The sequence below is a fragment of the Anser brachyrhynchus genome (assembly GCF_964034855.1).
Source record: "Anser brachyrhynchus genome assembly, chromosome: 3".
NCBI classification, from domain to species: domain Eukaryota; kingdom Metazoa; phylum Chordata; class Aves; order Anseriformes; family Anatidae; genus Anser; species Anser brachyrhynchus.
In genome coordinates, this window is record NC_137696.1 from 77364525 (window position 1) to 77389697 (window position 25173).

The 25173-nt window shown below is 34.6% G+C and overlaps 1 protein-coding gene across 13 annotated transcripts in view; it reads right to left on the reverse strand.

Annotated features, from left to right (window-relative positions):
• The window catches only part of ARMC2 (armadillo repeat containing 2), a gene marked incomplete at its 5' end in the record, with an annotated part of 68271 nt that overhangs the window by 36678 nt on the left and 6420 nt on the right, over positions 1-25173 (reverse strand). For 4 of the 13 annotated variants that reach the window (XR_013949193.1, XM_080586899.1, XM_080586890.1 and 1 more), the window contains 6 exons: positions 1690-1868; positions 4772-4864; positions 8706-8776; positions 18900-18950; positions 22220-22427; positions 23625-23793. Coding sequence is in view for 12 of the 13 variants with exons in the window: in XM_080586899.1 (XP_080443025.1) it covers positions 1690-1868; positions 4772-4864; positions 8706-8776; positions 18900-18950; positions 22220-22427; positions 23625-23793 (771 nt within the window). The remainder of the gene's footprint in view (positions 1-1689; positions 1869-4771; positions 4865-8705; positions 8777-18899; positions 18951-22219; positions 22428-23624; positions 23794-25173) is intronic. The other 9 variants (XM_080586894.1, XM_080586892.1, XM_080586895.1 and 6 more) reach the window with 7 other exon arrangements.

Here is a 25173-nt window from a genome sequence, read left to right on the forward strand (position 1 = left end):
TGCTCAAGCAAGGTCACATTACTCAGGAATGCATACAACCTATGTCAAAGCTAAGCACAGATTTTTGCTAGGGTTTTTTTCATCGTTATAAACTTTTAATCTATTGAATACAGACATAAAATACAACATGACTGAGATTTCCATGTAGAATACTGATGCTAAAACTGAATAATAGTTTTAGCTTCCTGCTTCTTGTAGAAACACAACCATTCTATAAATCATGAATCTAAGAAGGAAAAAAAAAAAAGAGTCTTAAACAGAATGGCATACTGCATAAAAATATATTACTATCAAGTTTCTCAAGTACAACTACACTAATGTAATTACTGGGATGTGGAACTCTCCCTAGATCATGGCAACAGGTGACTCACCTAACCACGAATGAAAAATGGATAAACCCTTTAGAAGCACAAATCTGCTGTGTCATGCTTGAATCAGACAAGACTTGTCACCACACTGACATTGCCAGCAACAAAAATGATGAATTAAAAAAATCACTTTTCAAATCACAGATACACATAGATGCATTTCTATAAAATTGACCACTTGTCTACTTCAAATTCTACTAATAACTCAGTCTTATTTTATATTATGTCTGATTTTACACCTTAGTTTTAGTATAAATTAAGGTTATTTATTTAATTCTTAATACATGCATCTTTAAGAAGTCAGTTGACTGTACTTTTGGAGGCATCCTTTTCTTTCCATTTTTTAATAAAGATTGCGAGTTCTGTCTTAAACACCTTATTTTAAGGCATCAAGAACTATCTCACAATCAATCTATGCCTCCAATGTTGATCTCTAAAGACTACTTTAGACATCTCATGCTACAGTGTACAGCTCCTTCCCATTGACTTCAGAGAAACAGCTTATTTCCCTTCTTTTCAAAAACATCTGAAGAAAGTTAGCATGTCCCTTCTTTAGTCTCCTCTTGGTCAAACAAACTTAATTCTCTCTCTCGGATGGTGCTTTTTGACCTCTGACTATTCAAGACACATAGTTGCAGGCTTCCATTCGTTACATTCTTTCAGTGACTTGACTTCTCTTTGGATATAATTTTCCAGCTTATGTTCATGTCCCCTAAATATCAGTTTCATTTAGACCATGTTTCCCTTGCTTGCTTATACAAATATCTAATGAGGCGATACCAAAAGCCTCAGAAGTGTAATTCAACATTAAGTCTGCCACTAACATTATCTGACCTTGTAAAACTTAACTATTTCTTTGTCTACTCTAGCTTTCCCAAAGAAAGAGGTAATTATACTTTTGTTTAAAAAAAAAAAGTTTTTGGTATTTTTAGATAAATGTGTTTAATAAGGTCAAGATATTTTTTAAAAATAAGTTCCATCTCCACACCTAACTTTAATCGTTATTTTGTTAAAATCCTGGCATGTGTACCCCAGCTTACGACACTATCTTTTTCCATGCCTAAGCAATATATGAGACACCATATACCAACTATGGTATCGTGTCCCTTCCCCAGATGCAATCTCCTTGCAAAAAATAGGCTCCAATAAGTGCCAGTCTGGATAAATGGAAGACTAATATTTGTATGGCAAGAAACTGTGATTAATGAACCGCTAGTTTAGAAATATTTTAGAATGATGAAACGCAAAGTTAAATATAAATTGTAATTCGCAATTTTAAACTTCCTTCACATTCTATCAAACAGCATTTTAAAACACTTACAGAGAGAATAATCTTTGCCAGCTTCAGGCAAAGTGGATCTGAATCAATGTCTACAAGTTTATATAACGTCTTCAGAAGCACACTTCTTCTTTTAAATCTTTTCCCAAACATATCTCGTTCATTCAAGGCTTGATAGAGTTTGGTGCAAGCCAGACAAAGATTTTCTACATTGTCTTCTACTTGAAAGGGGTAGAGTAAGGGAGAGAAAAATAAAAAATAATTAGTGCCATTTTTTCCAGAGCATCTCAATAGACATAAACACAAGAGAACAAAATAAAGATGGGTTGCACAACAACAAAAATAAGGCGGCCAATAAATCTCTCAAGATGATAATGCAATCCTCAGAAAAAGATTTATGTTTGTCTTTCAAAAAGAAGAGAATCAAGCCAAGCAATCACAGAGCCAAAATAATACCTAAACCTAAAACGAAACTCATCTTTAATGCTAATAATCAGATTGACCAAAAGTCCACCAGGAAACTATTAATCTGCAGGCCTTCTTTACAGAGCCCTACCAAATAATACATGAGAATGAGAGACAGTTAAGGAATATTTTTCTGTCAATAACAGAACTAATACAATAGTCAATAACTAACCTAATATATCAAGTGCTGCTGGGATTAAGATAACAAATGAATAACAAATGAATGTAAAAACTTACTAGAAATCTCCAATGTATAGTAGAGGTGCAAGATGCATTTGAGTGGACAGTTGTGCTACTGATGAGGTAATCTATCTCCTAATCTGAGTCCCTCAAATATTATTTAAAAAATACAAAAATAAAACTGTAGTAGAATTGTTAAAAAAAATGCATCTCTACACAGAGGAATCGAACACCTGGTTACTTTAGAGGAAAAGCAAAAAGATTGGCCTATTTTTAAAAATCTTTTTTTTCTTTGTAATCCTTATTCTTATATTTGCTTCTGTTTGTAAGGTGACACTTATAAGGCACAGTATAAACCCACTTAAACTGCCTGTATAAACTCCACGTTTACTGAGGCTGTACTTCAGAGCTGAACTAGAGTCATATTCAAGGAGACAAAGCAGTTGGCACAAAAATGTGTAAGGAGATGGAACCATGAGGAGAAAGATTATATCTAAGGGCCCAAAGGTGTAGGCAGATTCAAGGATCCACCTTTAATGCTGTGTACCTGGAGGCTCTCAATTTACAATCATCATGCTCAAGGAGCAGCAATGACCGGTCCATATCCACTCCCATCACGACAGAAAATGCAACAAAATTTACCACAATTCTAAACCCTCCGCTTCAGTACGCAGTGACACAGGAGAGGCAAAGAACCAAAACTGAAAGGTCTCTGCTCCATTTCATCAAAATTAAAAACAACAAAAATTATTCATCATGCATCCTGTAGCACATTTTTGAAGGTTATCTTCCCTCGAGTACTGGAAGGTAACAAAATAAAGTATTTGCTCCTATAGAAAAAGAGACTTTTGGGTTATATACATATATTTTCTTCAAGTAACATCTCAAATCACATTATATTCTTAAGATTTTAAAGTAATAATTGAGTTTGATGTTAAACTTCAGCTTTGTTTTTGAATAAAAAGTTTTGTACAAAGTTTTTAGAGGGAAAAGGGGCAGGAAAAGTTTCCCTATTAATATAGCAACATGTAAAACTAAATGTGACCTAAATGCATGTGCAGGGAATTACCTGAAAGGTATGAAGCAAGTAGCTGCAAACAAAGTTAAAATATACTGAATTACCAATAGATCCACTCAAAACATTAGAATTATGGAATTCTAATACTTATTTTGATAGAAAAAAAATCAATTGTGCATTTAACAACCTAAATAAATCAATATAACTTGCATCTGCAGGAGGTAATGCAATTTAGTTACAATGTTTGTGAATATTCAAGAAACAGAAAAACTCTTAAGCTTTACAAGTTTTATAGTACTATATTCAATCAACTGATATGAAAGTTCCATTAGATAATTTCATCTACTATTAGAAAAACTAAGTCATAATCAAGTGGGGAAAAAAGTTTTTTTTTTTTGTTTTTTTTGTTTTAAACACAGACAAATGCAAACTAAGCCAAATGAAATGGAGACTGAAGAAAAGGGGCCTGAAAATTATTTTCCTTAGTTCCAGTCATATCAAGGGAATGACATAATTAGATTTTAATTCTAAATAATATTTTGCTTGCCTATAAAGAACATGTCACTATGAAAAAGGTTAATTCAGTGGCTGATAATTGACAATCTCAGCATTAAGCAACGAAAAGGTGAAGTTGCACAACTGTTTTCAAATTTTCTGACCACTGTTTTTTCTACACATCAGTTACAGATGTGGGAATGAGAATCTTGCCTTTTTAAAATAATGGTACATTCTGGGAATCACTCAGCATTGTACAGGTGTTCCATGCTCATCTACATTTTCAAAATTACGCAAGAAAAAAAAAATAATTTTAATCTGTAGCATGCTATAACAAACTCTGCAAAAGATCCTGTAAAATTGAATCAGTCCCCTAATTTGACACTTTTATCTGCTCGTAAAAAAAAACAAAAACAAAACAAAACAAAACTGCTTTCTATATTCCCACCATTCAAATAAATATAATGTTTATACAGGGAAGCTAAACAACCTTTTTAATGAAACTAAAATGGATTTCAGGGTTCAATCTTTCAAGCCATACTTAATTCACTCAATTTTGCTTCAATATTCTGGGTCATTACATGCTTTTCTGACACATCTAACACTTTAAGCATACAGGGAAATTTTCATTAAAATTTCCTCACTTCTCTAAACTTAGTTTAGACCTTCAGTACAGCCTATGCTCTTACAACAGTGAATCTCTGAAGTACTTTATTCTTAAAATTATTACCTCTTCACTGACTGCTAAGCTGGCAGAGCTATGACCTCTAAGATAAGCTATTTTAATCAGACAAGGACTCTAAACAAGTGTTTTTTATTTTACACTGCTAAGTCACTGAACATATGAAAGCATAAAAGACTATATAGTCCAACTACATTTATTCTTCTGTAGTAAATACAAATGAGTCCCATGTCTCCTGTAGGAAGCAGAACAGAAAACACATTCTCAAGAACAGTGTTACCCACTGCTTTTCAGTTCTTGTAGAATTGGTAGAACTTTCATATGCCAAAAGATTTTTTCCTCTTCTGATTCATTTATTCTTGTGTCATCCTCTAAGCCTTCAAAACACATTCAAAACAAAAGCACATATTCAGTGAAGGTTTCAACTTCTACACAAATAAATCATTACAAACACTTTATTCATCAATCAGGAAAAAAAAGTCTTATTTTTCTATACCCTGGGTTATTTTACCTGTTCAAGATTTTGTTTCTGTTCACACTTTCTCAAAAAAAAGTTTCCAGCAAAACAATATGGATAAATGTTTTGATATGTCAAGACGCAGTGTAAATCCAGATTTGTTTCTGTTTGCTGACATTAATGTTTCATTTGATTGCTGAATTGGAAGGTAATGACTACATTTACATCAACATGTCCTACAGTCTTTCAGCTCTGCATCCGTATGACAGCTTATTCTGTGTTAAAAACATCCATACTACAGACAATCCTCCATGGCTAAAAATTTTATCTAGTACACATGCACAATATTACACTAAGCTTGATTAACTGACACTTTATTCTCAACCAAGAAGTAAGGGAAAAAGTCTTACTAGTTATTACATCCTGTTAGTAATTCTAACCACTTCAAGCAATCAGGTTTTGAAAACTTCCTGATTAAATTCACATAAAATGCAAACTTATCTCTATTCTTTGTTACATGTTAGACAGTTTCTTATGCAGCATTTTGGGAGATAAATAGGAAAGTGCAGATATCAGAAAGATTTATTGCTTCCAATAAACATGTCAGAAAGTTTGAAGTCAACAATTCCTAGCTCTCTTGGCCACCCTCAACCAATTTCCTACAAAGTGAATGAGAAAGCTACTGTTCATTGTCAGAAACCTTATCCACTTCAAAAACAGAAGTTTCAAGAAAAAAAATGTTTTTTATAGTTTCTTTTGAAAAGGAAATATAAAACATATCTATCAGCAAACAGAAAGTTAAAAATTGGTAGACCAAAAAAAATCAGTGGTCTGAAATTCTTCTGCAAGCAAAACTGAGAGCTTGGATCTCTTCTCAGACTGGACAAGGCTGTTGGTGAAAATGGGTTTCTGTAAAAAAAACAGATTCCAGTACTGACTTTCATATGAATTCAGTATCACTGAGAATTATTCCAATCTGCTGTACATCCTTTTCACATTCACCTGGCACTATGTGAAGCGACAAAATTCTGGTCTTGACCATTGGCCCACTACTCCTGGAGAGCCAGAGTTTCTGTTCAACTTGAGTTTGGCAGGAGATAACAACTGCTAAAAGGTGCAGGCAGGCATATTTCTGGAGTTCAAGATCAGGTTAATCTCCTTATCTTGATAGCAAACAAAGTTGTTGTTATAATGTTGAGGTTTGGTTGTGGGTTTTTTTAGTTTTTATGGGGTTTCAACTTTTTTTTTTTTTTAATAGGGAAGTAAGCCACACAACTCCACTAAATAACAAGAACAAAGCCATATATACTTTTAAGTGACAGATTTGTCAGAAAGTATCTCCTACTCTTTGTTACTAAGTCTTGCATTTAAATTACAATGTAAATTCTTAGCCAGTTCAAACATAACAATAAATCTAAAACAGAATACTTAGAGGTTTGCATTCTGAGGACAGTGTCTCAGACCTCAAAAAATGAATGTGCTGAGCTTTACTTGAAAGAGTGAAACAATTTAAAACTGTTTTAAAGGGTTTTTCTTTAAAAAAAAAAATCCAGAGATTTAAAAAACAAACTCTTTTTTTGTACATCCATATTGACTGTCTGTATCCTTTGCACAGAGTAAAGCTATCAATAATATATGTTAGAATAGATCATGCAAAAAAAACCAAAAAACTGCTGTTTCATAAATATATATTGTTGGTATGTGCATATATACATATTAGTGTAAGTACATATTATTAGGTAACAGAATTATTATTTTTACTTATTTTGCAGACCTTTTATTAAATTTTCCAGATCAAATGAACTCATAGTCTTAGATCTGAGGAGTAGTTTAACAAAAAGACTGCAGCATTTGCAGTGAAAATTCTGTTCTGGAAAGGTAAGAGCATGGCTGAAGTGAGAACATTGGAATAGCTTCCACTTACCTTGCCTGCCACAAAACCCACATATTTACTTAATTGTCCCTTTTCTTTCTAATTGACAGCTTCTTCTTGTAAATGCTAAGATGGGATCAACTTCCTAATCATGCACATGCTTAACTTCATGAAGCAATAAATAGAAAAGTTCGTGTATGTATTTGCAGATAACGGCCAGATGTCTTACCAGAAAAAACAAATAATTAACAAAGCCATTTAATTTTTAGTTCAGAACAAAAAGAACTGAAGTTTTGTGCCACTCTGCTGCAATTGTCTCATATCCATCAGAAAAGATAAGAACCTAGAAGTTGTATCATGGCATATTTTTTTTAATGAGGTATCTCTTGTAACTACCAAAAAAAAAAAAAAGGTTAATACTACAATTAGTGAACAATATTAATTCTAGTGACAAGAATGAGCAGTAGATATGTGATTATAAAGAGAAGCAACATTAATAAGTTATCAACTTGCAGGACTCACAGTCCTGGGAGATTTTTAAGGTGCAGATGAAAAGTTACGGTACTAGTTGTAGTTGAAATATTGTAGAAACAGTCCTGAACCTTCTAACTGAGCAAATCATAATTCAATAGGAAAAATACTCAAGCAAGAGAGTTTAGCAAACTGAAGTTTGTTGTCTCAGTTTTTCACAGGTCTTAACCACAGCTTTGCATTCTGGTAAAAAAAAAAAAAAATCACTAATCAGCCTACATTTATTGGTTGCTGTTTTTAGCATGTAAATACAAGAGCCTTAGCAACACTGAGCTTTCAAAAGCTGTGTGCTGCCTGACTTACTGTGTTTAGCCTTTTCGTGGAATACTTAGTGGCTACAACTATACCAATATTAAAACAGTCTACCTCCTCTCTAAAATGTGAAAGTACAAACAGAAATCTGAAAATAGAAATAATCTGAGAATGAACACTCCCTCTGGTTTACAGAAGTTTTTGAGAATTCCTACAGCTATCCCACTATTTATTCTGGGGTTAAGGATGAAGTACACATGAACTAAGAAAGCTATATGATGTTAAAAAAAAGTAGATATAAAAAGACATAATCATAACACACATGATTTTTCTCCAATAAAATAGTAGAAATAAATTAAAAGGCTTGTAAATGGAGAAGATACAGCCCCACAGAATAACAACTCCCATGCTATATTAAGTATTCCCAGTTCCTCTAAGTAAATGAAAGCAGAGCACATCACAGCTTTTGTCAGAACAATCCAGAATCACAAAACTGCTTAGTTCTAGTGAAACAGTAATAAAGTAACAGCAAAGTAGGAAACTTCCAAGTTTGCATACGAGACTCTGAAATATGCTCTTGCTATGTATGAACCATGCCAGTTCTCAGAAAATATTATTTAAAATTTGTTATGTAAAAATTAGCAAAATGCAGCCCTACAGGGGAATCTAGAATCTGTATCTTCAGCTAATATAGCCTGAGATAGCCTTATTACTTTCAGTGCAACTATGCAAGCTTACAAAAAGCAATGGACATTGAAGTGTTAATGGATTGGCAAATTTTTAAGACTACATATGAGAAAACCAAGAGAGAAAATATCAACAGATTTTAGAGTGAATATCTCTTGAATATTGTTCCTGTATACCAATACTAAAAATATAATGCATTTAGAAAAACAAAAATACAGTGGAAAAAAAAGATCTTCAAATCGCAAAAATTTAGATTATATCTATTTGAATGTATTTCACATCTGCAAATGTAAGAATAGATTACACACACACACACATATATATATAAAATCAAAAATACACAAAAAATATAACAATAATAATAATAAAAAAACACTCCAGTTTTTCGACTGGAGATTGAAATGCTTTATATAAGTACCTGTTAGTCGTCTCTTCCACCCTGCACTTCTTGGCCACAATGAACCTACACCAGGCTTTCTCATCTGGTCACTAAAAGATACAATATACACACATAGAAAGTATAACAGAATACAATGCTCAAAATGCCTCCTTCTTCACATATACTCAATACAAGATACATGTATTAATAACTAATTGGAAAATATAAACTACTTTTACTAATTTGTTAGTTTATTTGCTCATTAAAATGACACGTTAAGTACAACTTTCTTCAGAATGTATTACAGAAAGCTCTTTCAGAAATACTGACATATTTACACCACAAGAGGTCACCCTAATGGAATACAAACTAACGGATTTCCACTTGTACAGTAAGACTGGAAGCTGAACCAAACTAAACTCAAAATGATCCAGTTTTTATCACCATGAATATAAAATTTACTACTTTAAAACCGTAGGTTTATTCATGCACAAGGACAACTTTTTCTTATGATAGAATTAACACTTCTAAAAGATTTAATGAGAAGAATTTTCAAAGAAACAAACCTTGATAAACTTTAATGTAAGTATTAGAATTTTCAGATCTGCACGAACTATTTCTAACTGCATAATGTAGACTAGTTTTGTTAGTAAAAGAAACACATTACGTTGTCATTTTTTGTAAAGCAATGCCTTAATTCTTGTTGATTATATTATTACATTTTTTTGGCCAAAGGAAATTGCTACATACATCTGTGATAAATGTATTGTTTGCATGTCTATACACCCAAGCAGCGTTGATCTACACGTATATAACATAGACTCTCTTTATTATTAAAACAGGACTCTTTCCTCCCTTAAATTCTGTACTGAAGACAAAGGTCTTCATCTATATTTTCTATTCTCAATACATGCTTAATTTAACACTTCTTATTCCATTTACAGTTCATGTAGCAATACAACCTAATCTCCTAAATTTCCTTCTATGGCTAACAGTAGTGTGTTAGCAATGTTATTTCATTTTTTTTAACCTGTTAATTTAGTTGCTATAAAGCTTAAAGCTAAACTGTTTTTTAAGTGGTTTGCTGGATTGGCGCCTAAATCCTGTCTGCCAGTCCAGACAGAGATGTAAGTCATCCTATCAACAGATGGAGACAGAATAAAACACAAAGCTCTTGTAAGATCACTTCCCTATAAAAGGGACTGGAAAGCTGACTGTGATCAGTCAAAAATTTCCCAAGCAATCACATTACACAGGAACACTTGCTTTATTATGGCTAACAGTGAATCATGCTTTCCTTTACAGCATGAGGATTTAAGTGCTCTAAAATCCAAACGCTTATACAAACTGTCTTGAAATTACTGAAGCTCATACACAGCATTTCCTAGTCATCTAGGGAAGAAATGACTTTAAAAAAAAAAGATAAGTGCTAACATCCCTAAAACAGACCAACATTTGTATATGCAAAGCCAAGAAAGAAGGTTCTATAGTACACATTAAATACAGTTTAGCGTTTTAACACAAATTAATACTTGATTTCATTCATGTGAATAAGTTGTCCTACAAATTCCTGAAGTTTCAGAAATAATTCTGTAAGGTTTTGTCATCCCTGAAATCAAGACTATAACCTCTGGAAAGGACACTGAATAAGCAAGAGAATAACTACTTCAGTCACCTAATACTAATCCAGCTATATTCAGAAATCAGTATCCTAAAACTTACGTGTAGGCATAACGACACTATGGCTACCTATATAGGCATGACTGCCTATATGAATATAGATGTTTGAGCTTGCTCTTCTCAGAAAAAGAGTTACCTAACTACATCCTGTCGATGTCTCTTCCTCTAAAACATTAATCCATAAGAAGAATCGAAGAAACTTAAATAGAGACAATCCTACAAGTTCTGTAGAATACAAAACCAGCTGAATAGAAGAGACCCTGAAGCAAAGGATGTGGTAACCTGAACAGTTATCAGTCTATGTATGAGCAATGAAGGGGAAGACCATGTCAAAGTCTGAACTGAGGTTTTAAAAAAATAAATAAAAGCCTGGTTAAAACCTATGCTTCCTTAAACATCAGTATCAATAGGTTTAAAGATATAGCTCTTTGCAAAAGCAGACTGCTGTGCCGCTCGTATTCACAGAACTGAGGAACTTTCATTATTTTCAGAAAAAGAATACACTGAATACATATATAAATGAGAGCAACTGGTGGGCATGCTTATCTTTAGGGAATATGTACAATTTATGAATTTTGTGAGAGATTATAAAATCTCTTTATGTATCTTTACCATGCTGTCAACTCCATTTTAGTCAGCCTTTTGCTTCTTTGTTATCTTTTCACTTTCATGTAGGGCTGAAACTTCTGCAGCAAGATCTTGTTAAGAAGTATGCAGTTAAAATGTAATCAACCTACTCTAAAAAATAAGCTACCTACTATTGAAGGGAACTGGCTTGTCAAGAGAGCAGTTGCCTTGGAAACAAAGTCAATTGGCAGAAATCTGATCAGCTGATAAGGGACTCATCAAGAAAATCAACTGACAGAGGCTCTGATGATTTATAGAGGAGAAGAAACTTGGCAACTGGTTCATCTTTATCCCTCTTATACGAGGGAAATCACAGTAGCCCGTATGAGGAACATTGCTTTCTTGAATGTATGCAGACCACGAGGACTGGGAAGTAATGCATACTGAAGGGAAAGCAGTATTCATTCAGAAACTGTGTGTTTATATGTTTGTTTGTTTTTCTAGCTCTGAGCCTCTGTTAATGGTAAATCTGTACTCTCTCATGTTCAGCAGTATTCCAGAGAACAGCACATTTCTAAGAACTGCATCCCAGAGGCAAAGGATTGGGCAAGCTCCCTCCAAAGATGCTGCTTATGAACACAAAGTCTAACTCACAAACGCTGAGTGTAAGAGCCCAACAGAGATATAGTGCTTGGGCTCTTTCCTTCATACTTCAGGGCCTTAAACATCTCAGAATGTGGCCACCTCCTTACTTGTAAAACAGTCTGGCAACAGGCCTGAATGTGGGGCCTTAACTTTCCCTTCAGTTAAACTGTTAGCATAGTCGGCGATGTAGTTTTGGCCCAAAAAAGGTAGCATGCTCCTTGACAAAGGCCTGGACAGGGGGCACAGACATTCCCAGTTTATGTGGGAGCAAAGGGGTTAAACATGTTTTCATTGTATTGACACAAACCATGACAAAGCAGTTGGACACCACGCCAGAGGCCGAGTCCTCTTTTACTTTTATTAATAATTAGTACAGATGTAGCCCTGGTGCCCCAACCATTATCTAGCTACCAGTTAAGAGGGGTACACAGCGTAATACTAATGTAAGTTAATGCTTCTCTACAGAATTGCCTCTAAGAAGCATGTTTGATCAGTGAGGCAGCAAAGCTTAATGAGAGGAAGCAGTGGCTGTATGAAGACCCCAAAATAACCAAACTCATTTTTGTTGACAAAAAAAATTGAAGGAATTAACATTGAAGAAGTTTCTGGAGACTGGCTAACAAAACACCATTTTCTCTCCACCAGCTCCATATAAAACAGTAGCGTATCTCAAACATCAGCAACACTGAATCCAGAAAAGGTTATGTGGAAGACAGCTTGGAAAGACAAACAGCAAAACCTTGTCTTCTGAAGGTGCCATCTGCAGAAGCTCCAATACTACTAGAATTTACAGAACATACACTTTTATAAAAATACGAAACAAAACATGGTCTAGTTAGTCCAAAAGCTTTTCTTCAACTACTCTTTTTAGTATATAAACAGATGACAAGATGCAGAAGTACAGACACTCACAGAAAGACGTATTCAGAAGTTCCTTCCTGATAACAAGCTTTAGTCTGCATTGCTGCCACATGAAAGATCTCTTATCATCCACGTGCTCTCAGTAATACATTGGCCTCAGTGCTAACATATAGTAGCATTTTATAAAGTAATATTTAGTTTGGGTAGATTTAGATTATTTTAAAATAAATTTCTAGAGCATCTTAGTTTATCAACTCTGTTTTCTTTAATTTTTGATGGTTTTTTCTTGTCAGAAAACTAATTAGGAGCACACAATTACTATACATCTATATCTGCACAGCCTTTTCATTACCAATTAACCACAGTTCTAATTTTCTCAGTTCCTTCCTCATAAGCAAACCTATCTACGCCACTGCTAGTTTCATTGTTTGGCATTAGAGCCATTTTATTTCTTGTCTTTATTTTGATTAGGTAAACAAAATCAGTAGTCCTTAATCTAAAAGTGCACTGGACGTTTATGTAACAAAAACATACAAAAGCCACAATAGGTCATGCAGAGTCCATCTTGTGCAGTGTCTTCTAACAGTGACCAACAGGCTTCTTTGATGCTTCCAGAAAACAGAGGATGCTCTTGGGGTGTCTCACCTGGTAGTTCTCCTTCAGTTTCTGCCCTCACATTGTTCCCCATTATGCATTACCCCCCTCCTTTTTCCCCAGTAATCACTGTAATCATTCCATCTCCTCCCCTCCCCCTTTATTTTTTTATTCTTTGCCTTTTAGCCCCCACAAACTTACTTCCTCCTGGTTAATTTAGAACTCAGAAATGTGATTCAAGAGCAATTTTGTTTTGGATCCTTGGTGTACTGATGTTTTCAGGTCTTCAAGTGTCTAGAAGAGAACCAAACTTTTCACAAGGCTCTGAAAGTAGACTAGGCACTGCAATAAGATGCAGACTCTTTATACATAAATAGAAGCACTGAATATCATCTTTTACAAACATACCTTGCATGCATTGGGAAGCAAGACATAATGTATCTACACCCAAAATCAGGAAGTCTGACTAAGTGATAAGAAGAATAGACACAGAGCAATGCTACGCGGATCGGTGGGCCTGCTCAGGCAAGCCAGTAGGACAAGTATCAGTAGGACTACTAGACACAAAGGGGTTTAATTCCAGGCTAAATCATAGCGGTGTCTCCTCCAGTAGTGGGTAGTCCTGAAACAGGTATGCCATTCAGAAAGGTTGTTCTTTGTTACTGATGTATGTTCAGAGCATGACTACAGCTACACTATAATTCAGGTTTATTTTTAATGCTAGCAGTATTCAGGACAGCATTGTTCTACCTGTTAGGATCATTTAACTATTTAAGCAGGTCTGTATTTTCCTTTCAACCAAAGATTCACGAATTCTATATGGACTACAAAGGGAAAACCTGCAAGGGTAGGTTGCGGAAGTATATACAACCAGTAAGTCTCTAAAAAGAACAGTCATGGGTAAATAATTAGCTTTCTTCTTTTGAGTGCTCATCATACTGTGTCTGATTACAATAAAAAAGTCACACTGATGATTTCCACAGACAGAAAAATATCTGGAAAAGTGTCTCAGAGTACCCTTTGGGTCTTCATTCAGCTGGACAATGCTATACTGTGAAGCTTCAGAAAGACCACAGTGCTTATTAAAATATGAACAGAACTTCTTGACAACTCTGCAGAACTCATTTACAGGCATACAGGTACTTGCACTATAATTGAAGAGCCTTAGCTAAAATCAGGAGGGTGAAGGGGAGAAGAGCTTTTACCACACAATCCCTCAAGAAATCCCCTAGTTGAAGTGCATATTTTCTACTACAGCTCAGTAACAACCATAGAGTTTTTCTGAAAATTTTCAGGTCGACTATATAGGAAGAAATAATGACACATCTCATGCCTAACACTTGCTAAGTAGATTGTAATTGTGGAAAATATGGCTTAGGGAAATACCTCACAGATGAATAGCTCTGATAAAGCACAACTCTGAAATAAACTGCTTGACAGGCTAGAAGAAAGTGTAAAGTCAGTACAAAAAGTCATCTTGTCCCTAAAGAAAACAGCAGGATCTGCTGCAAGAACCTGAATCTTTACTAACTAATGTATTATCTGCCTAAAGGGTATTATCTTACACAGGATAAGAACAAAGGCTCTCCTGATACATGTTAGTAGCGGACTGAAGTACCTTTGTGGAAACACACATCAGGGAAAAGGGTCTTGGTGCACACAAGTGCATAGAAAAGAGACCTTGAAACAAGGGAAGGATTCTGTGTCTCCAAACTTAGAGATACACAAGGTCCCAAAAACTAATAGTACAGGTCATATTAACGTCAAATATAAACCATGTCCTGCCACATTTTACCTGTAAGATTATATTGAATAAGAGGAACTGGAATCACACAGGAGACATACACATGCTTCCCTTACTATGAAACAAGAAAACGTCCCCCCAGAATTTTTGTTGACATGTATAAGGTGCAGAATATCAGGATACTCAGGCTCCGAAAGAAATACTGCAAAGTCACTGTGTACTTATCATTGGTCAACACCCAAAATTTTCCACCACAAAATGTATGAACCCCTAGGAAATATAATGCTGAAGAGTGAACTCTTTATCGTAACACCGTGCATCGCATTGGTGGGTATGAAACTTAGCACTGGTATTCTAGATCATTATTTGAACATGCTGCCCCCAAAGGTAACACAATAAAACACATTCAACAATTTTCTGCTTATCTGCAGTACATTAACAGAAGAATTGAACTCTTCCATAAATTAAGGTCTTTAAGCCTTCAAAACACAAAAATGTTTCACTTCACCCTAGAGGACGGGCAACTTTAATAAGGCTTCTAGATGTCAGGAAAAAGAGAAAGGCAGGCCACTGCTGTAAAGAACATTAACATCAAAAGTTGCAAACTTGACTCAGAAGAGATGCTACAAACTCCATGGAGTAAACATGAAGAAAACCAAGCAATTCAAAACTATGTATATGTGCACTGTATGTTTATCTCGCACATGGGTCAGAGGCAGACAGGCTATGATCAATGCTGTCCATCTGTGTTAGAATATTCATTAAAATCTGAACAGTTAGCTCAAGGCGGAAAAGGGTTAGCCACTGAACAGTCCAACACGCTCTTAAGAGCTTTTGATATTATAGGCAAACAAGTACGATTCCCGTATGCTTTCCCTGAGATTCAGTAAATATGCACCACTTAAAATTAGACTGAACATCTAACTCCCATTGGAGTAATTATACTTTGCAAGCCAACAATTCAAGATCGCTATCCTTTCTTCTTTTAGGTAAACAATCATTACAATCAGAAAAGCTACGCATTGTAAAAAAAAAAAAAAAGATACTTCTAATGCGAACACTTCGTGAAGACAGCAGTAGCTGTCTTACAGGTCAAGATGCAAACCAATCTTCTTTCCATAGCAGTGGAATTATTGCTGCTAAAATTTCACGTTTTGAGTTTGAAATAATACCACTCAAATCACTTGGATAGAAAAGCAGTATTTAGGAGGACTACACTTGAAAATTTTATAGGGGGACCTATGTGGGTGCTCAGCACCAGAAGTACTAGTCAACATCCACAGATCAACTCAAATTTCACACCAGTTGAAACACAATCAGAATTTGACTCCGCATCAAAAAAACAACCAAACAAAAAACCCACCACACACCAAAGTTCACAATTCTGCTTGATCAAGACTCATACAGTCAAATCCTTCTGATAATAACAGGTGTACTCTGCAGCAGACTTAATCATCCAAAAACTGTGAATATTGTAGAAAAACTGGATTGGAAACTCCAGCCTGACTCCCCAGCCGCAGGGTTTACTATCCTTCTGGTCTGAACATGAAGCCAAAGATGGCCTTACACTAAAAAAGCATTTAAAAAAAAAAAAAACCACACTGAGGAGTAAAAACAGATACACACTGAAGAAACTATTCAGATAATGCACGTAAAAAAATAATGCATGTTATGCAAACCTACCTCCTGTCTATACACAATTCCAATTGATACTTTTGAACCTAAGCAACTAATAGGAATTGTTTTTAGCTTTTGGCAAAAAACAGAACATTAATATTTTGCTTAATTATTTGTTCTTACAGATATTAATTTCCTACATGCCATTTAACATTTCCATTTTTATTAATCCATTTATTCATATTTAATTATACTATCCAGGTATTTCATGTTGTCAAAGGACACCAGAATTAGTTTTCTCTATTGTAATTCATTGATCGAATGGGGAATACGTTTTTTAACTTATTTTAAACCAGGTGATTTATTCCAGACCCACAACATAGCACCTACAAGGCATTCTGTCTTTTTAGACACAGTATTGACCTTCAGTGAGCTACTTAAAGAGAATGTGTTCCTATTTTGCTCAACTACTACTGAACTTTCCTTTCTATGATGTCATCTCAGGGACAAACAATGTAGGTACAAACACAACGTGGGAATAAGTAATAGATGTGCCTCAAATTAAAAAGAATTAGTCAATATTTAGCTCAATTATTCAGCTCAATATTTAAAGGCTGTTTTTCTTTTAGAAAACATAAAGAAGACAGTGTTTTACTTGCAGACAGCTAAAAAAGGTATAAATTAAAGTATTAAACCAATTACACAAATCTTCAATCAGTCCTGTTTCTCAGCTACAAAGATTTTCAAAAGCATACAAATAATTGAAAAAGGATAACTGATTATATAGATGTCCTGAAATTATTTCAAGAGTTAGAGGATTATATCATAAGTAACATCACCAAAAAGGACAAAAAACAAAGGGAGTGAAAGGTATAACTGAGATTATCTGATACTACTGATAAGAGAATGGATAAATAGTACAGAGGCAACATAATTTGCAAAAATATATTGACAAATAGGCCAAGTCATCCTGAAGATGAGCAAATAACAGTTCCTCTATAAACACAATCATGGGCATAGTTCATTACTTATGACAGCTCCAGCAATCAAAAGAATACAGTATTCTGTTTATACAGGCTGTTGAAGAACTTTGTGTACATATTAAATACTATGGCTTCAAAGAATAATAGAAATTGATGAAAACCCTATATCTCATCCTTTATATTCTTCAGACTTTGCATTTTCTGCCTAATATGCAAAGTACTATTGACAATTTCTATTTGTGGCAGGATATCTTTAGGCAAGCAGACAACCAACAGATGAATTCTCATGATTAAAAAAATACACCTGAAATACTAGCCTAAATATTCTAGTCTGAAAACTACAGCATCTTCATCTTCCTAACCTGCATCTTGCATAAGCATTCTCATTCTAAACAAAACCTCAATCTAAATCCATTATTATTCCAGTCCTATCTGGACCGTCCATTGCCTTTCCTTTACTCCTTCCGTGGCAGGCACTTCCATTCCGGTGCCTCAATTTCAGTTAGTAATAAGAACTCTCAAGACCTAGATTTCCCACATTTTGAGACCAATAACCGAAGAACTAGAGCAGAAAGACTCCCTTTGGACTACACAGCAAAAGCATGCCTAAACTCCGCTCTGTCTTTCACAAGTGAATAGACTAGAGATAACTGTTGCCCGTTGCTCTTTTCCTTAGAAATCTGTAAAATTTCTATTCTGCAGGTACCTTCTTGGAAGAGCATCTATCACATTTTCTTTGAAAAACACTTCAGAAAACCCTGCAAAAGTTTTTCCACCACTTGATTGTTTCTTTCTTAAATCAGTAGTCTTAACAACTAGTGAAACTGAGGCAGAAATAGAGAAAGATTAGTTAAGAGTAGATTAATCTTCTGCTTCTATATCTTCATAAGAACTCCAAAAGTTATGAATATATATAATGAGCAAAGACAAATCCTGAAGGAAGTCAGGATAATCTGCAGCAATATCAGCTAAACAATACAGCAAGCTGATATTCATATTGTGTCGTTAATTTTAAAAATTCAACCAGAGCAAAATAGAATGGGTACTCTCTTCAGGAATGAAATCTCTCTCCTCTGTAGGTATCGTTTTCTTTGAGGAAAAAAAGAAAGGATATTTTGGGCACGGATGTGGAGCTAGTTCAAGCTATCAGAAACAATTTCCAGTATTCATCCGCTGTTTTTATTGTATTCTATTAAAGCATTCCAGAATTCTAAAAAGCACAGGAAAGAGAAACTTGTCTTACGGAAACAGTTAATGAATGCTTAAGAATTACATCAAGCAGGCATTTACTACAAACAGCACTGGTGATAGAAAATAGGGCATAGTATACCTTCTTTACAGCACCTTCTAATCCTTTTGTAGCTATTTATAGAAATCATTAATTAATATAAGTGTAGAGCAGGCCACTTGGGAGCAAACTGTTTGCTACCAAGCTTTTCCTTGCTGAAGGTACCTATATTTCTAAGCAGTCCTGGGATGACATCTAAGCTTTCAGAATATTGAGAATTTGGAGGAGGAGAAAAAAAATTCATCTTTTCTCACCAGGGAAACGGTTGCTCTTCATCAGCAATTCTGCCATCACCGGTGACACTTCTGTTGAAATACATGAATGCAGAAAACATTTTAGAAGTTTCATTTCTGTAGTAATCACAATAGATGGCAGGGCACAATGGCTGGATGAAGATGTAAACAAAACTCAGCTTCCTTATGATTGTCAGAAACCGCTCTTTGCTTTCCTGAGGCAACATGTCAATAAATTCAATCTGCTTCAATTAATAGATCTTTTCTATTATAACTAGATGGTTATTTGAAAAACAGCATTGCAAAACAAATGACAAATAACCCTTCACCCAAAAGGTCCTTTTTTTTTAAAAAAAAAAAAAAGCATCTTTATAAAGCAGTAGTGATTTCATTAGTGCTATTCATTCTTTTCATCAGTCCTTTGGACAACAAAAGAATTTGAGGTGGAAAGTGAGCAAGTCTATTGCTAGAATAAAATACTTTCCTCTTGTTCCCTTTGAAATAAATGTAACTGCATTAATAGCAGGAATTTCCCATGCTATTTTGGCACGCCCTACAGTTCCATTATTAACAGAAAAACAAGTTCATTAGAAAAATTATTTTGGTACATACACAGGAAATGCAGGGAAAGGACAGTGAGGAGTCTCAGGCACCTTTTCCTATATTTCCTCTACAATTCTCTTGCTTAATTATTGCAAGGGTTTTTAGATCACTGGGAAATAGAATTGGGGCTTACACAACTGCTTAATATGGAAGATGACAGGATTCCTGATAATAAAAGTTTTCACATTCCTCTAAGTCCTCACCATATTATTGCTGAATTCAACATACTTTAAACAGAAAGTATCTTTTAACTTTGTACAAGATGCCTTAAGTATGTACAACACAGAAGTAGCTGCAATCTAATCATATCAATCACCTAGCAAATATAAACACGTTCTGTTGAGAAAGAATGCCAAAACTCTACTATTGCAATGATCCCTCTATGGTAATGAAACCTTGTATATACAACTCCTATCAAGAAGAAACTCATGGAAATACACTGGAGGACAGATTTGTGATACCTTTCAACTACATTGTCAGATGAAGAATGACATCTCTGAACTTAGAAAAGGATATAAATCAAAGTCTGCCTGGCTCATGTAGTATCATGTGAATACTGAACTAATGTGTTTATTGGCATAAGTCTTAGTAATGACTTAGAATGTATGAGAGCAGCTGAGATTACTTAGAACCATTCCATCATATGATGACATGAACTGCTTGGGTTGATTGAGATGGGAAAACAGCCTCAGGGACCCTTGTCCTTTACTAAAGCAAAAACACCTGGTATTATTCTTGTGCACATTGCAACATCACAGTCACGTCTGTTACTCAGAAACATATGAGCACCTAAATGTTGTTAGTGACCCTTGGGACAAGAGTATAAGCCGCACAGGCAGATCTCTTAGGAAGCATTGGCAAAAATCATCTTTGTCTCACATACACAGAAAGCATGCAAAACCCACAGAAGGTGGTAAAGATGCACCATTCAAAAATACACATCTTGCATTCAACACCAAAAGAGGGAAGAATAGGGAAGAATGTTATGTTATTCTTCTGTTTTAGAGAAAACAGATTTAGAAAAATCTTAAAACAACAACAACAACAAAAACAAACCACTTGTGGAGCTCTCAAGCTTATCATAGAATCATTCAGGTTGGAAATGACCTCTAAGATCATTTAGTCCAACCTTTAACCTAGCACTAAAGTCCGCCACTAAACCATGCTACTAAGTTCTACATCTACACATTTCTTGAAGACCTCCAGGGATGGTGACTCAAGAAAGTCACCAATAAAGGATAAGCACGTATTTTTTGAACAGATAGCAGGGATGTATGATGAGCTCTAAATTAACTACTTAAGCATACCTGCAAGATTTAAAATTATGACTCAGAAAGAAGGTCATTCTCTCCAGTTAGTAAAAGTAGCAAATGACCTTTTCTTTTTAGAGACACTGGGACACCATTAACTAACTACACATTTCAACTGCAACACCAAATTACTTCACACCACAACTTACTACATAAAAGTCAAATTACAGCAACTTATGTAGTATGATAATCCATACAGTTTTTAGCTAGAAAGTCCTCGGGGTCACTCATTTTTTCCTTTTCCCTCCCCTCATACACACAAAACTTATTCTTTACTCCCACATCTCCATTCTTTCTAAATCTTTTTTTTTTTTAAGTTGCTTTCAGAAGAAAAAAGAAGAGCATTACAATAGCTCTGCTATGTATCAGTTCCTGTAACAGCTTCAATGAACAACATTATTTAAACTATTCAGTACCATCACCAAGTTAATTAATTAAAGTGTTTTTTTTTGGTTTTTTTTTTTTTTTTTTTTTTAAGAAAATACTCCCTAGTGACAAAGAAGCATTAGAATACCCAGGGAAATAATTTCTTCCTAAGCATAACAACAAATTAGAAAGAAGATATTTACTGGCAAACATTTGTATTTAATAGTGACCAACTGTTTACAGGATGTGTTTTGAAAATTGTTATTCGTTCTTTGTTGTAGAGATTGTCAGATCTGTCAATGTTATTCAAACAGAACAGCTATTTGTCCAACTACTAATGCCGCAACTGATACATCTACTGACCAGTCTCATAGAACATTCCTCCCTCTACAAGAGGGTTGGTTTTTTTTCCTCTCTTTAATTCTGATCTGAAAAGACTTAATAGTGAATTACAGAATGGATACCATCTACGTTCACTAAGATCAGGCTGCGTGCATGTAAATCTCACTAATCTGTTACAGCTCTTTGATCACTGACAAAACTGAACTAAAAAAATTCAAAGCCCACATAAAAATCTGCCTGCATTTCCAATGAGTTTATGCCAATTTTTGTGTATGAACATATTTCCCCAATACCAGAACTGAAAATATGGCTCTACTCGTCTATGGACTTAATGTAAGAATGTGTAGAATGTTAAAACAACAGGCTTGAACTACAAAAAAAAAAAAATCACACTGAATTTAAATTTGAGTATTCTATATGGACCTATTGAAAGACTAAGTTTTGAAAATATTAATGATCAAAAAAATTAAAGTTATAGCATATCAAGCAACTCCCTACCTACAATTTTTGGACAAATTAGTCTTTTGAGTGTAGAAACTTCCTTAGAACAGAACTATTAAATTCTTTTGCCAGCTAATCTGAACACAGTTTTGTCTTAATGCACAAATAGCGCTACCTTAAAATTCCATCAATTCTAAATATTTTGATACTCACATAATTGAATGACTAGAAAGAACATTGTGTGGAAGTTGCACATCGACATACTTGAGCAATACTGACCTTTCACCTTTTAGCTGAAATAAAAAGTTTCCTGCTGTGCCTTTTAGGACATCTTCCCTCTCCAATTTGCCGCTATGCTCATTACAAATTAGTTGTCCACTTTCATCATTAAATGGTGCGTATGCCCTTTGCTCTGTTAAGCAGATATCACTACTTCTGCAAAGATTACTCATCCTAGCAGGTTCTTCAGAATCTAGCTTCTCTTCATCTGAAATAGCCAAAGAGAATATATTTCGCAGGACTGTTCTTACACAATAAATACACAGGAGGGAGCTCAAAATGAACTACTTGTTTGTCATGTTACATTATCAAAATTTGCTTGTATCAATATAAAAAGTGAGAAAGCTTAAGACAATTTTGAGCAAAGTATTCAAAGGTTTTTTATGAACATTATTCCTTTAAGTTTTCTTGTTTTGTTTTTAATGTCTTAATCTTTCAACTTTTAATTGCCCTTTTACAGACAAGTGGATTGTACCTTGTGATAGAAGTGATTATTTTTTAGAATCTGAATATTAAGAAGGCAAGAAAAAGGCAGCTGTTAATCTTGTACCTTGGTATGTACCTGTTACGAAAAGAACCTGCAATAAAAACCTAGGTAAACACTTACAGGACACCAGAATCAGGAGAAGAGGCAACATGAGGCAATAACTATGTTAGGTTCTCAACTTCTCCAATTAGTCACGTCAACATATTAGGGCTAATGGATACTTCTACAAGATGTACACAGTAACAAAGTAATTTTTTTTGTGTGTGTTAGCCTTATTTTGCAATAAAGTAAGAAATGAGATATTCAGTTTATCATATAAAATGACAAGAATTGTCATCATTACAAATGAGTCATTAAAAACAGAGTTCCATCACATTATACAATGGGAGAGTGTGCAGGAAACCAAGATCTCAAGTAATTTCATTTCCCATCTGCAAGAAAATTACTTTTACATCCCACATTTAGTGACCTTTATTAAGTCTCCACTAATGAAACTTAACAACAAATATGAAATAGCTGGAGGCCTGTCAAGACATATCAGTCCTATTTACTCTTCCTTTTATGCTCAAGAATCCATCAGAGAATCTCCTTAGATGATGCCATCTCATTATCTCTTTAAACATTTCAGCATTTGCTGTTAATTTTACTCACTGAAGAAAGCTTTCAGAAAAAAAAAAAAAAACACCATTACAAAAACCTATAGGAAACAAAGGCACTTGAGAAGCTTCCAATTTACTTTCAGAAGTGAAAGCCAGTATCATTTTTTTTTGGAAATCACATTGTCAAAATTGGTTTTTAAGCCATTTAGTGTTTTTAAAACTTACTCTGAAAGGACTTGAAAGCTCTTTAACACAATAATTAATGTAACTAATGATAACTTCATGATGGGTTTTAATATATAGGAAATGAGATACTTACTCTGATCAGGAGGAACCATTTTAACAGCAAAGACATTTCCCTGAGAAGTTCTTCTAAATAAGTGTGCCCGAGCACTGCTGATTTTTCTAACCTCCGCAGCATCCATAGCAGGCTTTGGAAGGGATATGGAAGGATCTTCATCATTTGCACAAGTGACTAGTACTGGCTTCTGTCACAAAGATAAAGAAGAAATTTTAATAAAAGCACAATTTCATTTTCATTTAAGCAATTTAAAAAAAAACCCAAATGATTATATAAAGAGAGAAGTTCAGAATAGAACAGGTAAGAGTTATTTGGGTTTGCTCATTAAGAGAACATATCCAAAATCTAATGATAACATTCCACTGAATGAGCCAGAGCACTTATACCAATATCACCACAGAAAGCCATTTAAAAGTAAACCTTCAAGGGTACAAAAACCAAAAATTAACCAACTAACCTAACTTGCTCAGCAAAGCAATTGAAACTTGGAATTATTTATTTCCCTCGGAAATACTTATTTAACATCATCTGCAGTGCACTTATTTATTACAAGAATGTTCTCCCAAAGACTTTTGCTAGCAATTCTAGAGGCACAACTGTTCTTTACAATTTGTTTTTGAGCGCTAAAGTAGTATTTTCAAAACACTTCAAACTTGTTCACATCATATATACCACTTCCTATCACACTGTGACAAATCATGCAGATCCAGAAACTTGCAAGTTCTCATTTTATTTGTCAGTATCTCACATCTGAGAGGATGTGACCAACACTCTGAACGTCAAAACAATTTTTTGTGCCTTACATAAACATGTCACCCTCTAATATCTGGATTCTCAACCAATTTTCTTATAACAAACAATTTATTTGAAAGTCTTCAGTTTGATCCTCTGGAGCCCTCCCTGGCATTAACTGAAGATGAGTAAGAGCTGAGACCCACTGCCCACAACTAATTTGAGCTCCACATTTGCAGTGTACTAACTTGTCTCTGTTGGTAAAGTGAGAAAGGCAGGTTTTTTGCATTGGTCTTAACAGTAATGAAGCTGCATTGAGTGCCCTCCCCCAACTCACACACAAGCTAAACAAAAAAAATTAACACCAACATTTAAATCTGAATATAGATATATTTAATCTATACATATAAGGTATGACATTCCTTGAAAATAGTTTTTCTTGCCTAACTTCACGAAGAATGCCACATTTAGATTGCTGTACTGAAGGAATACTATATACAGCAAGCACACTTAACTGTTTTAGCACACTCTGTTCTCTCTGATATTAAACAATGACCATGACAATCTTATATTTAAAGATTAAATATAAAAATGTACAGAGCAAATACACTTATAAAATGAAAATAATCCAAAATTTTCACAGAGGGAGAAAAGGGGGTTCTTACAAGTACCTCTATCCAATTTTTAAATAAATGACAATCAATTACACTTTATATGTGTGTAAGTCAGATAAAAAACACCATTAATTAAATTACTTTCAAATTGTTGATCACAGGAGGGCTGAGGTGGGCAGGGACCTCTGGAGGCCATCTGCTTCAACCCCCTGCTCAAACAG